We start from the raw sequence: 13,176 nt of genomic DNA on the forward strand, positions 1-13,176 counted from the left end.
GAAATCTGCTAAAGCAATAGCAAAACCATAATAGTGCGTAAAAAAAGTGGCGAACTTGTATGTCTCAAACTGAGAGATGATATGATGTTTAAAACATACAATAAGTAATGGCAATATAAAGCGATACTTGGTATCGGGTGGTTGGCGGTGTTACATCGCATGCATGCAGATGTGGGACACGCGGACTCTCGGCTCGTAGACAATGGCGCGAGGGCACACTGCGACAGTAATTAACTTCCTGTTTTATTGGACGCCGCTGCGTGCTGGCGCTCGCTAACGCACACCTATCAATTTATCCAAATGTACCGTTACCCACGACTACTTCCTACCTACTGGCCTCACACTGCTTTTTTCGTGGGCTGCGTTTGAAAATTAATCACAGTTTAAAATATTTACATTTTCTGAGAATTGTGCAGTCGGGTTTGACGAGTTCAGTTGTGATATTTAGCTCTACTGTTCATTGCTTGAAATATAAACGTGCACACCATTCTGAAAGTGCATTGCTAGTACCCTGGCACGTCTAAGAAGGTTTGTGAAAGTAATTACTTAATTACAGGAAACTACAAAATTCGTTTAAAATTAGCTTTAGTGGAAATCAACCACAAACTCATTTACCATTTACTTTTTGAACGCTACTTCCTGTGTGTTTTTGCTGGGAAGAAAAAGTGCGCCCGTATCAATTTATCAAACAATGGATTTTCAGTGAGTCCCATTACGAATACAGTCGTTGTTATACTATCTACTCAGAAAGTAGAGTAAGTAATTGTTCTTAATATTTACCAAGTGATTGGGGCAATACTGAAACCGTCATTGGCATAATCATATTGGAACTTTTGAAGGCGTACAATATTTGGCAGAGCGCTTTATGTTTGACATTGTTACGATGCGAGATGCCGGTTTCCTTCACACGAGGCATATTTTAATTTAGAATATGAGAGCAGTCGACGCGGACGGCTATTGGGCGTATTTATGTATGAACTAGACTTGAATTTAGCGAGTGTGCCGGCACTACAAATAGCCGGGTCGCCCGATACGGGCTCGACACGGCGCCCGCTGCGCATCTGTATTTACAAAGGAACCTGTTACTCGAACCACGTGATCACATTGTCATTTATTCCTTTGCTCCACATTGTCATTGGCTGTTATTATAAATACGAATCAATCTAAATATTCCACACAATGAAACAAATTCACATTAGAAACATGTCCTTAAATAAGTATTGACTAAGCCGTTAAGATAATCTGGAGCCGAGCACCTAATGACTTCGATGTTATTAACAAAGACGACGATTGTCCGTCAATTTAGCAGTCGTTGTGTGTATGAGTAATGATATCATTACAGCTCTATATACACAATTAAGTACAACATGACGCACAAATAAAAACATTCTTAAACTTGTATTGACTATCTGAATATCATCGAAGTACTGTTGTTAGCCAAGCGTCGGTTTTCGGGGACCAGGTAGGACCTTCTTATTGTATTTTTTGTCCCAAACAATTTTTTGCAGCTACCAACGATCCGAGTGTTTGTTTATTTATCATGATGTAGAGCAACAGCTAGCCAGGCAGTTAGACTATCATACCGCTGTCATAGGAATAGGAAGGTATTTCAAAAGATATTCCAGTTCAGGCGACCTAGATGGAAAGTTTGGAATGATCTTCGATTTTATATAATTGCAATAGGAAACAAGGGACGTACTTATGATGTTATTGTCAATGCAGCTACGAGTATCCACAACACACAGATGGCTCATTTTCGGTGATTCAAAACAAAACAATTTCCAATTGAGACATGTCAGTATTAGCTTAGCTTGTTGGGCTATTTTTGAATTGTTTCACTACTTACATTAAATTAGTACTGTAACATAAGGTTGTTTTGTCGTTATGGACATGTTCCGACGTGCCAGGAATCAGAATACAGCTCCTTCCGTTGTTTATCGTTTCCTTCTTATGACTCTTTGTGTTTGTGTATGAAATCTGTTTCATTAACAATACTTAAGTCCAAATCGTTTTGACTCTACAGATATATTTCTCGAAGTAAGTTAAAGTCTGAATAAGTCAGAGCGTGTAGCTTTGACTGCACATCTGGCGTAGCACGTTCACTTTTGTTTGTACGACACATTCATATAGTAATACATAAGTATAGTAGGAATAATAATACATACCTGATCCCGGCGAAGAGTGCAGTTGACGGTTTTCCATGAGGGATGAGTGTCCGGGGTGCACTTGCAATAGTCCAGTTGACACAGAGCTGGCTGGTGTTGACTAGCGACGGCGGCACAGAGCGCTGCGAGCGCGAGCAGCGCCGGGAGAGGCGACATGGAGCCGCCTGGGGCGCGAGGGACCGCGCGCGCCGGCCGTCGTGCACAGACTGGCGAGCGCCGAGCCCGCCACGTGCTAGTGATGTCGTGCACGGACGCGCCGCTTATAATACATATCGATGATGCCATTTCATTTGTCTTATTAACACTCCAAAACATTATTTACTTATCACCATTACAGCGTTCAATGCTAAAACGTGATGGTTTTGATAATTATGAAAAATGAGATTTCATTATTCCTATCGTATTAATTACTTGCTGTAGAATTTTTGCTACTTTCATTCTCTTTGTAGGCACATTATAGCAAAATCATTCCATGTAAGATCATCGTTGTCATCTTAGCACAGAGCCTTTTATATTGCTCGTACAAAAACTAACGTCATCTTCCTCTAGAATCCGTATTTCCTGTCTGATCGATAGTGGCTCTACCTACTATTCAATCAATCAAGTCCTTTCAATCAATCAGAACCTTTATTTTCAGGGTGCATTGGCCCCTAGATATATACCTTAAAGACTAACATACATAATATACTAGCTGTTGCCCGCAACTTCGTCTGCGTGGGCAATATAGAATAGTGAAAATACTACTTATCCCGTAGGTGCATTCTTTCACGTGACAGTATAATTAGGATTAGCACTTAGCAGTCGCATAGATTCATTGATCAAGGTTGTGTTGCTAGAAATATTTATGTTTAATATGTCAGTGAGGAAGGCAATCCGCAGCAACCAAACAAACAGATTACCTACAGTTCAGTTCGAAGGTAATTAATTGGCGGAGAATCTTAACACCGCGATTCAGAAATGAGACGAAAATGCACAGCGCCATCTAATAGCGGTAGGCAGAACTTCTCAACATTTAGAACTAAACATTATTTTGTTCGTTCCATTACGTACTGATAGGTTCAAACTAATACATTTTACATCCTTCATCATCCCTTATTTTATCACCCGGGGGTTGAATGGGGGTTGAATTAATCAAAATCGTATTTAAGCGAACGTCACCATAAAATTCTGATTCGTCATCAGGACTTCTTCATAAAATCTAAGAAGATGTATACAAACTTTCATCCCCTATTTTATCTCCCTAGGGATGGAATTTATCAAAATCCTTACTTAAGGGTTGCCTACGCCATAGTAGCTTTATGCATGCAAAGTCTCAGTCCGATCGGTTTAAAATTGACAAAGTTTCATACAAACTTTCATCCCCTATTTTAACCCCTTAGGCGTAGAATTGATCAAAATCCTTTCTTAGCGGATGCCTACGTCATAACATCTACCTGCATGCCAAATTTCAGCCCGATCCGTCCAGTGGGTTCAGCTGTGCGTTGATAGATCACTATGTCAGTCAGTCAGTCAGTCAGTCACCTTTGAGTTTTATATATTTAGATTATACAAAATTGTTAGTAAGTATATAAACTTAAATCTATTATTACTACTATTGCACAAAAATCGTTTCTTTTTCTGTTCAAGTCATGCCATCAGACTTTCTGACTATATACAGATTTGGCGAAGGGAGAAGGACTATAAACTAACAACAATGATGGTGACTCACAAAAAATACGTATCAGATCTGGAAAAGTAACGCGATGGGAAATAATAGCCATGAGACATTATTATCGATGAATATAGTTGTGTGCATCCCTACGCGTGGAGATACTCAGAGGCAGCGGACAGTGCCGGTGCAGACGCGCTCGCGGCACTCGCTCGGCCGCTCTGTGCCCACTGCGTAATTGCTTGATGAATGTTCTCCTCTATACAAATGAACATCTCCTAAACTGCACTGACCTCTTTGATTTACCTACGTGCTAAGTAAACTGCGCTTCTGCTTCTACTCGAATAAAGAGTATCTACATCGTTTTTTTCTTGCTTTGGTGTGCATTAAGAGGTATTCACCAGAATTCAGAGTACACATTTTGAGGCGTGAGAATAAAGAATTTACATTTTATGTATAACTAGCTTTTGCCCGCGACTTCGTTCGCATGGAATAGTGACTTCCGGCATATTTTTGGTTTGTACCAATAGATGGCGCTATATGTCCGGAATAAATTTTTGGTTTGTACCAATAGATGGCGCTATATGTCCGGAATATTTTTTTATTTTTATTTTTATTTTTTTTTAAATAAAAACTATCCTATGTCCTTTCTCAAGTTCCAAACTATGTCTGTACCAAATTTCACACAAATCGGTTCAGTAGTTTAGGCGTGAAGAAAAGACAGACAGACAGACAGACAGAGTTACTTTCACATTTATAATATTAGTTAGGATTTCGCTCTGCATAATGTAACGATTATAGAATTGCTTAAAACATATCATGCTATTGCAGTTGCTCCTGCGGTTATAGTTTTTCAGTAAATCAGATATACATATATCTAGGTACCTCAATAAAATGACTGTTTGCTTCTCCACCACGGGTTTCCTTGATCGGCTCAGAAGGAACCTTTCCCCAACGACTCCAAGACATTACATTGCAACACAAGCATTGTTCGCGACAAAGGTTGGATGGCCAAAAGTTGTAATTAGCTCCTACCTGTATTCCCTTTTCCACCACTAGTTAGGGCTTATACTGGTTAACCATTTGATGGCTTCACTATGGTATATTTTTGAGTAAATAGTTATTCTGGTTCTTTAAATATTTTAGTTTCTTATCCTTGTGATGATTGGACGCACACACTGGGGAACAGCCAGCAACTCCAACCTTAAAATCCTAAAAAGATTCCAGAATTACCTCCTGGCAGCAACAAATGCGCTATGGATTACGAGAATTGTGGAAATACATATTTTAACTTTTCATCATGCCAACCATCAGGGTTTATAATTGATTAATTTCTACGTAATAAAATAAGAGGAAAGGCTTCAAAACCACATTGATAACCTCGCCAGGGAGGTGGACAATAATACCGATCACACAACCAGATTGAAAGGATGACCAATTAAAAAGAATGAGTATTTAATTAAATACTCCCTGCAACTCATGCTGCCATACTTGTCTTTACAAAAACTCTACATGTTATTTAGGTATCAAAATTATTTGAACGTAACTTGAAATAAAAGGCTTTGTACTCCTGCTTCAGCGAACTTGTTTGGTCCAATGTTACAACAAACAGAGCCCGATTCTTCTAATTTTACTTAAGCGATATAGGTACTATTCACATTCGACTGAGATCCAATCACTACTCAATGTAGAGCAAACAAAACCAATCGAATGTCGTTGGAATATGATTGGTCTTATATTAGTAGCAGAATGACTGATTCAATTTTGACATTATTAATTTAGCAGAAACGGGCCCTAGAGCTGTCAACTAACGGTGATTCTTTATAGGATTTGATTTAAAAAAAAAAAAACACATAAAATTTTATGAAATCTTTATTGGAATCGATAGAACGATCAATATAATTTTATGTTTAAAGATGATTTCATGCAAATACTGGCCGCGGAGCCGGTTTAGATGTCCCATTCGCAAGGCCCAATTTCGGCACACTCTCTCCAACATATCAGCCGGTATATTACGAATAAATGCTTCAATATTGGCTCCCAGTGCGTCAATCGTTGCTGGTTTATCCCTGTAGACATGGGCCTTAACATGGCTCCACAATAAATAGTCCAAAGGCGTTAGATCACACGATCTAGGCGGCCAATTGACGGGCCCGAAACGTGAGATCAACGAAGGCGACTCTCAATTGGGCCATTGTTTCGCGTGCCGTGTGGCATGTGGCACCGTCTTGTTGAAACCACATGTCAGGCACGTCCAGTTCTTCCATTTTGGGCAAAAAAAAAAAACATAAATCGGAAGAAGTGCGCGATGCACTCTCTTAACCGAGCATGCATTTTGATAGTAAAATTCAATAATATGCAAGCGTTGTTCGTTCGCAAGTCGATTCATGGTTAAATTATAGACCAAACTGAACAAGTTTGACAATGACACAAGACACGATTCACGCGTGATCTGTTAAAACAGTGTTGCCAAAAAGATACCAGCAAAAAAAACACCCTTTATATTAAGCTTGATATCCAATCTAACTAGATGCAGTTCACTATGACTACCAGTGTTTTACTTAGAGTGAGTTCCTGTTTGACGACCTCAACCCAGTTACCCTTGTTGTTTCCCAGTTGTTAGCCAATCAATTTAGGAACTCATCAATATTTTTTCTTCTGAAATTAGGTATTTAATTATGTAGCATGGTACACTGTAGTACATAGAATAGCAGGTATGTGCAGCAGTGCAGCGTTGTGTGAAAGTAATGGTTTGTGGGCAGGTGCGTTTCTACAGAGCGTCAGTTCCTGAGCGACTTCGTGGCGGGCGCGGAGAGCACGGCGGGCGGGCGGCTGGCGCGCTGGCTGGCGCCCACGTCGCGCGTCGAGCCCGCCAACTGCGAGCTGAAGGGGCCGACGCAGCCTGTGCGCCCGCTCTCCAGGATCACGCTGCCCGTCATCGTGCGCGATCAGTATGGCGAGGTCGTCTGCTCGCCGGCTCTTAAAGTTGAGGTAACGCTCTAACACACATTTATTAAGCTTCAACTTACTGTCGGACTCGATAGGAGACGAGTTGTGATCGGCACTGCTTACTTTAAATTGGTTTTGTCGCAGCCAAAGGTACTGATACTCTTCTAAATAGAGTTTAATTATGAAAAACCGATATTTTAAAACACGTGGGTACAATATCTAAACAATAGAACGCTTTACACTAAAATACCGAAACTCTTAACATTGCCATCAACCATCAGTATAGCCCATTTAGAGCAGGTGAAAATTTTAACAAATACGCATAGTTTTTCAAAAATGTTTTGATCTAACAAAAAAGTACATTAATCATTAATTAAAACTGCATTATCATTTTCCTGAAAATCACTTCAAAAACTTTTCGAAACATCGACGAACTTTCTGTCAGCAATTAGTCCAAAACAAGGTTTAACCAATTTCTTAGCAATTGTACAAAATTCAAATTTAGAATACACACTCACGCATGCTCGGCTAACTCTTTTGACGGTAGAAACATACTACAATCATCAAAACCCTTTGAAATACACGTAAAGTCCTTAAAACTAAGATTTCGCACAGGTGCCCGCTTTTTTTGTAAAAGAGTTTATTTCAATCTAAGCAACACATTCGCACACTTTTTTTTATTCATTAATTACTCAAAGAATTATCATCATCATAGAGTCGTTGGGTAATAAGTACTTGGAAATAAATGTCATAGTCGAAAATCTCCTAAGAGAGTAATGTCGTCAAAATACGGGTACACGGGGGACGAGGAAGATTACTGGCCACGTCCTTATACGCCTTATTTGGAATCTGCCCAAGTTTTTAAGAAGTATAAAAATATTTTTCGTCATCGGTCATGAATTTCCGGAAAGTAACACCTGATTCAATCATTTATCTATAAGAAGGCACCTGACCTACCTGCCTTATGGCACCTCTACTCCTCTTTCCTTCCTCCTTGAATTCTTTCTTCCAGGCTAACGTTTTTCGGTTGTGGCAGACATTTTGAAACCAACATTTTAAAAATTCGACGAGGTTCTCAATTCGCATGTGGCAATTTTTTTACCGACTTCCCGAAAAGCGGAGGTTCTCAATTCGACCGTTTTTTTTTCTTTTTTTTTTGTATGTTTGTTACGCGATTACTCAGCCATTTATTAAGCAATTATGATTATTCTTTTTTTGTTTGATAGCGTATACTTCCGAGGTGGTCCCATTGTCATCGGGTGAGGATCTGATAATGGGAATCCTGAGAAATCGAGGGCAACTTTCGAAAGTTGTAGGAATACATAGGGTAAAAACTTGACACTCAGGTGTTTGCCTGATAGCACTATTCAACAGTGAAGATTTTGAGCTGACCTGATGATGGAGACCAGAGAATGTCGAGGGAACTCGACAACTGAATATGAAAACTTCCTCGTGTTTCGGCTTATATTATTCGTATTGACGAGATCTTTGCAACAGTGAAGGTTTGGAGCTGACCTGATGATGGAGACCAGAGGAGGTCGAGGGAACTCGATAACCGAATATGTTAACTACCTCGTGTTTGGGCTTATATTATTCGTAGTGATGAGCACTTTCCAGTTAGTATCACTGAAAAACTTTTTACAAGTTTTTGGAAGTCGGTTTTATTTTTTTTTAATAATAATTTGCCTGGTAAAATAGTAGAAATGTGCTCTGTTTTTCAATTATACAAGCTTCTCGGGACCCTTGCAAACAGTATGAGGAATATTCATTAAAATCGAATAGTATAAAATGGAAAGGGTGTTAGTCTAGTTGTGAGTGCTCCGGGTGCTGGTCAGCCAGTGTTGAAGTAGTGCCGTGATGCCGTGACACAGCCGTGATTGCAGTCTGCATTCCGGCGAGCTGTCATCCTACAATCCACTTATCAAAGGTCCAATTACCCTAATGAATACGTAATTAGTATGACTTTTCTAAATGATTACTTCAAACCTCAATTACCAAAATTGGTTTATTTTTTCTGTTATTCTTGTAGTACTTAGGCTGAGTTCAGTAATACTAATGACTCAATAGCTATACAGTTTAAGCCGAAGCTTGTGAATTACAGCTAATTAGTTTTTTTAATCACATACTTAGATTGACACCGTCTCAACCATCTGTTGGTTTTAAAACTCGGTTAAAGTTAAGTATCTAAGAATTACTTTACACATGGTTGGTTGCAAGAAAACAGTGTCACCTACGCTGCACAAAAAGACCCGCTTGAGTCTGAAAAAGAGAACGAAAAAGTCAAGAAAAATATCAACTGAGTAGTTAAAAATTGTATTTTTCGTTATTAAGTAGTCTTTAATTGTATTACAATCTTATTAGCTTTAGTGGTGAAATGTATTTTAAGCATCATCTCCCGAGCCTTTACAAGGATCGACTGCCTTTTTGACCTCCACAACCCAGTTACTCGTGCAACTTAATAAATACCCCTTGGTAAGACTGGTGTCAGACTTGCTGGTTTCTGACTACCCTACCCTTAAGGTAGTCAAAGGTAGAATAAAATATCAGTTTTCTGCCAAGTGCTGTGGTGGGTTTGAGTTTGTCGACTATCACGTAGCAACTAATCTCTAACCAAGGGAGGCACATACATCATAGTGATCTGACTTGGAACAAGTTTACTATTCTGCTATTTGTCATATAATTAAGGTAGTTTCCGACTACTCATGTATAACATTTACCAACTTCTACATGTATAGCAAAGTGTCAGCACTCGAACATCAGTCGCTACATTTAATTTAAGACGCTACGGAATAAAGTCAAAGTAGACCGAAAGGAAATAAGATGTTACACAGGAAATGCAAAGGTCGAAGTAGCTACACCGGCACAAGAACGACCTAGTTTGAGAAAATGCAGAATAAAATATTGAAGCAGATCTAAAAATAATAATTCTGATTTGTGCGTATTCCGATTTTTGTTTTTAATTTCCATTCATTAAGAGCTATATTCCATCTAAACTTATTGTTTACCAATTGTTAGCATTTTAGAAGACATAACGAAACTAAGGCGTATTGGCGATTCTTTGTATTGTGTTAAAGAATAATATTCCACCTCTAGTTATGAACCACATATCAATCATAAGGACTTTATAAGCCCTACGTTCTTTCTTAACTTATCACTTACCAATTCTTAGTATTTTAGAAGATATAGCCCAACAAAAGCGAATTGTCGATAGTTTATACTTTATACTATGCTAAGGAATAATATACTACCTCTAGTTATGAGCCATATATCATCAGAGGAAAACATCGACATAGTGCAAGAGTCAATTCGTGAAAATCCTACTCATACCATTCGTAAGCGTTCCAATGCATTAAATACACCCAGATCGACGTTACAGCGCATTTTAAAGAAAGATAAGAAATTACCATCCATACAAAATTCATTTAATACAGGAATCAAAAGATACGCCGCGCAATGGTGGCCGAATCATTGTTGTGATAAAACTCACGCACACAAAAACCACGGTCTGCTCCGGTAAAACTTTCCATGGCGAATGAATTCCGAAAGACCGTTGGTGCTACCCCCGCACCTCAAGCGCCACTCCCGCGTGCCATTTGAATTTTATTCGAAATTTAAATTTCATAGGACTTATAGGACACCCAGTATAACACCCACTGATTGTCAATACTTTATAACTTAGAGCAGATTTTAGACGTAGTTATTATTGCATTAAACACGTTATAACTCCATTAATACTAACAAATGACAGTAGCCGCCATACAAAAAAATACTCTACCTACATGAAATAAGCTTTCTATTGATATATCTAATGAGGAGAGGTAGACCAAAACGCAATTGTCCTTTTGAAATTGTTTCTTTCAACGTATCGTAAGCACAAATTATCTTTTAAAGCTATGTTACAGAATAGACTTGAGTTAGAGGAAATAACTCTGTAATCATTCGTTGATAAAGTTCAATGTTATCTTGTCAACAAGAATATTATTTCTTATGGGCCATTGTTGTATTTTGCAATTGTCAATTGTGAATCAGTCAATGTTATCATCTTATTTTACTGAAATTATTAAAAAAAACTCGCCAGGACTTTTTATGTGCGTAAGAAGGAGCATCAATGATTGTCGAACATAAGGCTGACTACAACACATTACTTATACTTAAAGACAAAAATGTAAAAATCTTTGCATAGGTATGTAGTAGTGTGGGGTTCAGGGTTCATTCATATTTGTAAAAAACTATTTGAGACAATAAATTATTTTTATGTTTTTATTTTTATTTTTTTATTATGTGAGAAAAATTTACTTTAACTTGCAGCTCCGACTTCACAGAATCCAAATGAAGACGATTTCGCGCATAGGTCCGAGCATTATTACATAGAGAAAAGACCCCATTTTCTTTCTATGCGGATGCCAGCTATCATAATCTCAGAGAGGACCAGCTAAATGAACTGGAGCGTCTTCAGAATGTTTGTATAATATTTATATTAGGTTTACGCAAAAATGATCATGTGTCAGAATTTCGTGTTAAGCTCAAGTGGCTTCCTACGACGTCGCCGGAACGCTCGCATATTCACCTTGCTATTAGTATTCTTTTTCACCCTAAGTCCCCTTCTTATCTCAAGAGTCGTTTTGAGTTTGTTTGTGATACGCATTCAAGATCACTCAGTTAAAAATAGTTACTTCTTAATGATGTTAATTGGCAAGTTTTCACACACCTTGTTAGTTAGTTACTTCCCTGCCGATTTCGGCTATGGTGACTGCTTTCAGTTATCATTGAGAGAAGAGCTAGGATGCTCTTCTATGCACCCTTTGATGGCTGCAGTACTCTATTTTATGTGTAAACGTGCGCGAGCATTGGCTGCACCTTAGGATACCGTCCACGTAGTTATAATGAATGGCTACTGGTGTTTTAGCCTTAAGAGCATCACGCTTCGCATCCAGTGCGGATTTCCTTTGCTCTTCGAAGCCTTGATCGCATTTTTAAGTAGGCCTCTCCATTCAGGGCGGCAAATGGCTTTTGTCTCCCAGTTCTGAGGATCAATGTTGCACCTTTTCATGTGTCTTTTCTGAACATCCTTGAAGCGTAAGAACTGGCCACCTTGTTTCCGTCTGCCGTTCTGGAGTTCAGAAAAGAAGATGCGTTTGGCCACCCTACCACCATCCATGCGTAAAACATGACCGCATCATCTGAGCTGTCGCCGCATCAGGTACGCTTCTATGCCGCAGACATTCGCGCGTCGTAGCATAGCACTTCGGTATTTCTAATCCGATCCGACCATTTGATTTTCAGAATGTCTCTTATGCACTTTAGATGAAATCGGTCCAGCGCCCGTATGTGTTTCCGATAGAGGACCCATGTTTCAGCCGAGTATAAAAGATTCGGGAGGACTATGGCCTTGTAAACGGAGATTTTTGTCGAAAGCTTCAAATCATGTGTGTGTAAGACCTTGGCTCGTAATTTACCGAAAGCAGCTGATGCAGCGCCAATGCGATGGTTTATTTCGGTATCAAGGTCACACTTGGATGTAATTGTGCTGCCCAGATATTTGAAGGTATTCACTTGCTTCAGCTCAGTATCGCCAATGTTTATCTGGATAGGTTCTGTAGCTCCTTGAGAGTTGATTGCCATTACCTCAGTTTTCTTAACACTGAGTTTTAGACCGAAACGACAACAGACTTTCTGAAGGTTAGTCATCAGGTTTTGGAGCTCTTGTGCAGAGTTGGTAACAAAACACAGATCATCAGCGTACATGATCTCCGTTATAAGAGCATGAGATACTTTAGTATATGCTTTTAATCTGGCCAGGTTGAAAAGTCCCCCATCAGTCCTGAAACGTATTTTGATTCATGCAGAAGTTTGTTTGAGTGCTTCACTCACAACGACAGAAAAGTAGAGAGCAAACAGTGTTGGCGCAAGCACACAACCTTGTTTGACCCCACAGGTGACAGGAAAGAACTCTGACTGGTCACCATTATAGTTAACACAGCAGGTCATCTCGTCGTGCAGAAGGCGAATCATTCTCACAAACTTCTCAGGACAACCTAATTTTGCCAGTAAAGTCCAGAGGGCTTCCCTCGGCACGCAGTCAAAAGCTTTTTCTAAGTCCACGAAGCACATACACAAAGGTTGCCTTGTTCTCGGCCTTTTTCCTGGAGTTGCCTGATGGAAAAGATGGCTTCGCCGGTGCCCCTGTTAGGTCGAAACCCAAACTGAGTTTCTGGCAATATGGCTTCGGAGACTGGTAAAAGCCGGTTGAGAAGAACTCTGGCAAATATCTTCCCAGGGACAGAGAGGAGCGATATACCCCGGTAGGAGTTGCAGTCGGAACGGTCTCCTTTGTTTTTATACAGTGTCTGTATACGGGATATTTTAAATTCAGGTGGTATTGTTTCCTCGTTCCAAATGCGATCAAAAATTTGC

The 13,176-nt window shown here is 39.4% G+C and overlaps 2 protein-coding genes across 9 annotated transcripts in view; one reads left to right on the top strand and one right to left on the bottom strand.

Moving 5' to 3' along the window:
- The window catches only part of LOC110372448 (uncharacterized), a 42,040-nt gene extending 39,582 nt beyond the window's left edge, over nt 1–2,458 (bottom strand). The window contains exon 1 of the mRNA XM_021329176.3: nt 2,166–2,458. Within this exon, the coding sequence (XP_021184851.3) occupies nt 2,166–2,450 (285 nt within the window). The 5' untranslated portion in view covers nt 2,451–2,458. The remainder of the gene's footprint in view (nt 1–2,165) is intronic.
- The window catches only part of LOC110381715 (E3 ubiquitin-protein ligase MYCBP2), a 180,219-nt gene that overhangs the window by 92,953 nt on the left and 74,090 nt on the right, over nt 1–13,176 (top strand). For all 8 annotated transcript variants that reach the window (XR_010276861.1, XM_049837168.2, XM_049837190.2 and 5 more), the window contains one exon: nt 6,576–6,804. Coding sequence is in view for 7 of the 8 variants with exons in the window: in XM_049837168.2 (XP_049693125.2) it covers nt 6,576–6,804 (229 nt within the window). In the remaining variant the exon portion in view is untranslated. The remainder of the gene's footprint in view (nt 1–6,575; nt 6,805–13,176) is intronic.

Source organism: Helicoverpa armigera, chromosome 1, assembly GCF_030705265.1.
Source record: "Helicoverpa armigera isolate CAAS_96S chromosome 1, ASM3070526v1, whole genome shotgun sequence".
Taxonomy (NCBI): Eukaryota; Metazoa; Arthropoda; class Insecta; order Lepidoptera; family Noctuidae; genus Helicoverpa; species Helicoverpa armigera.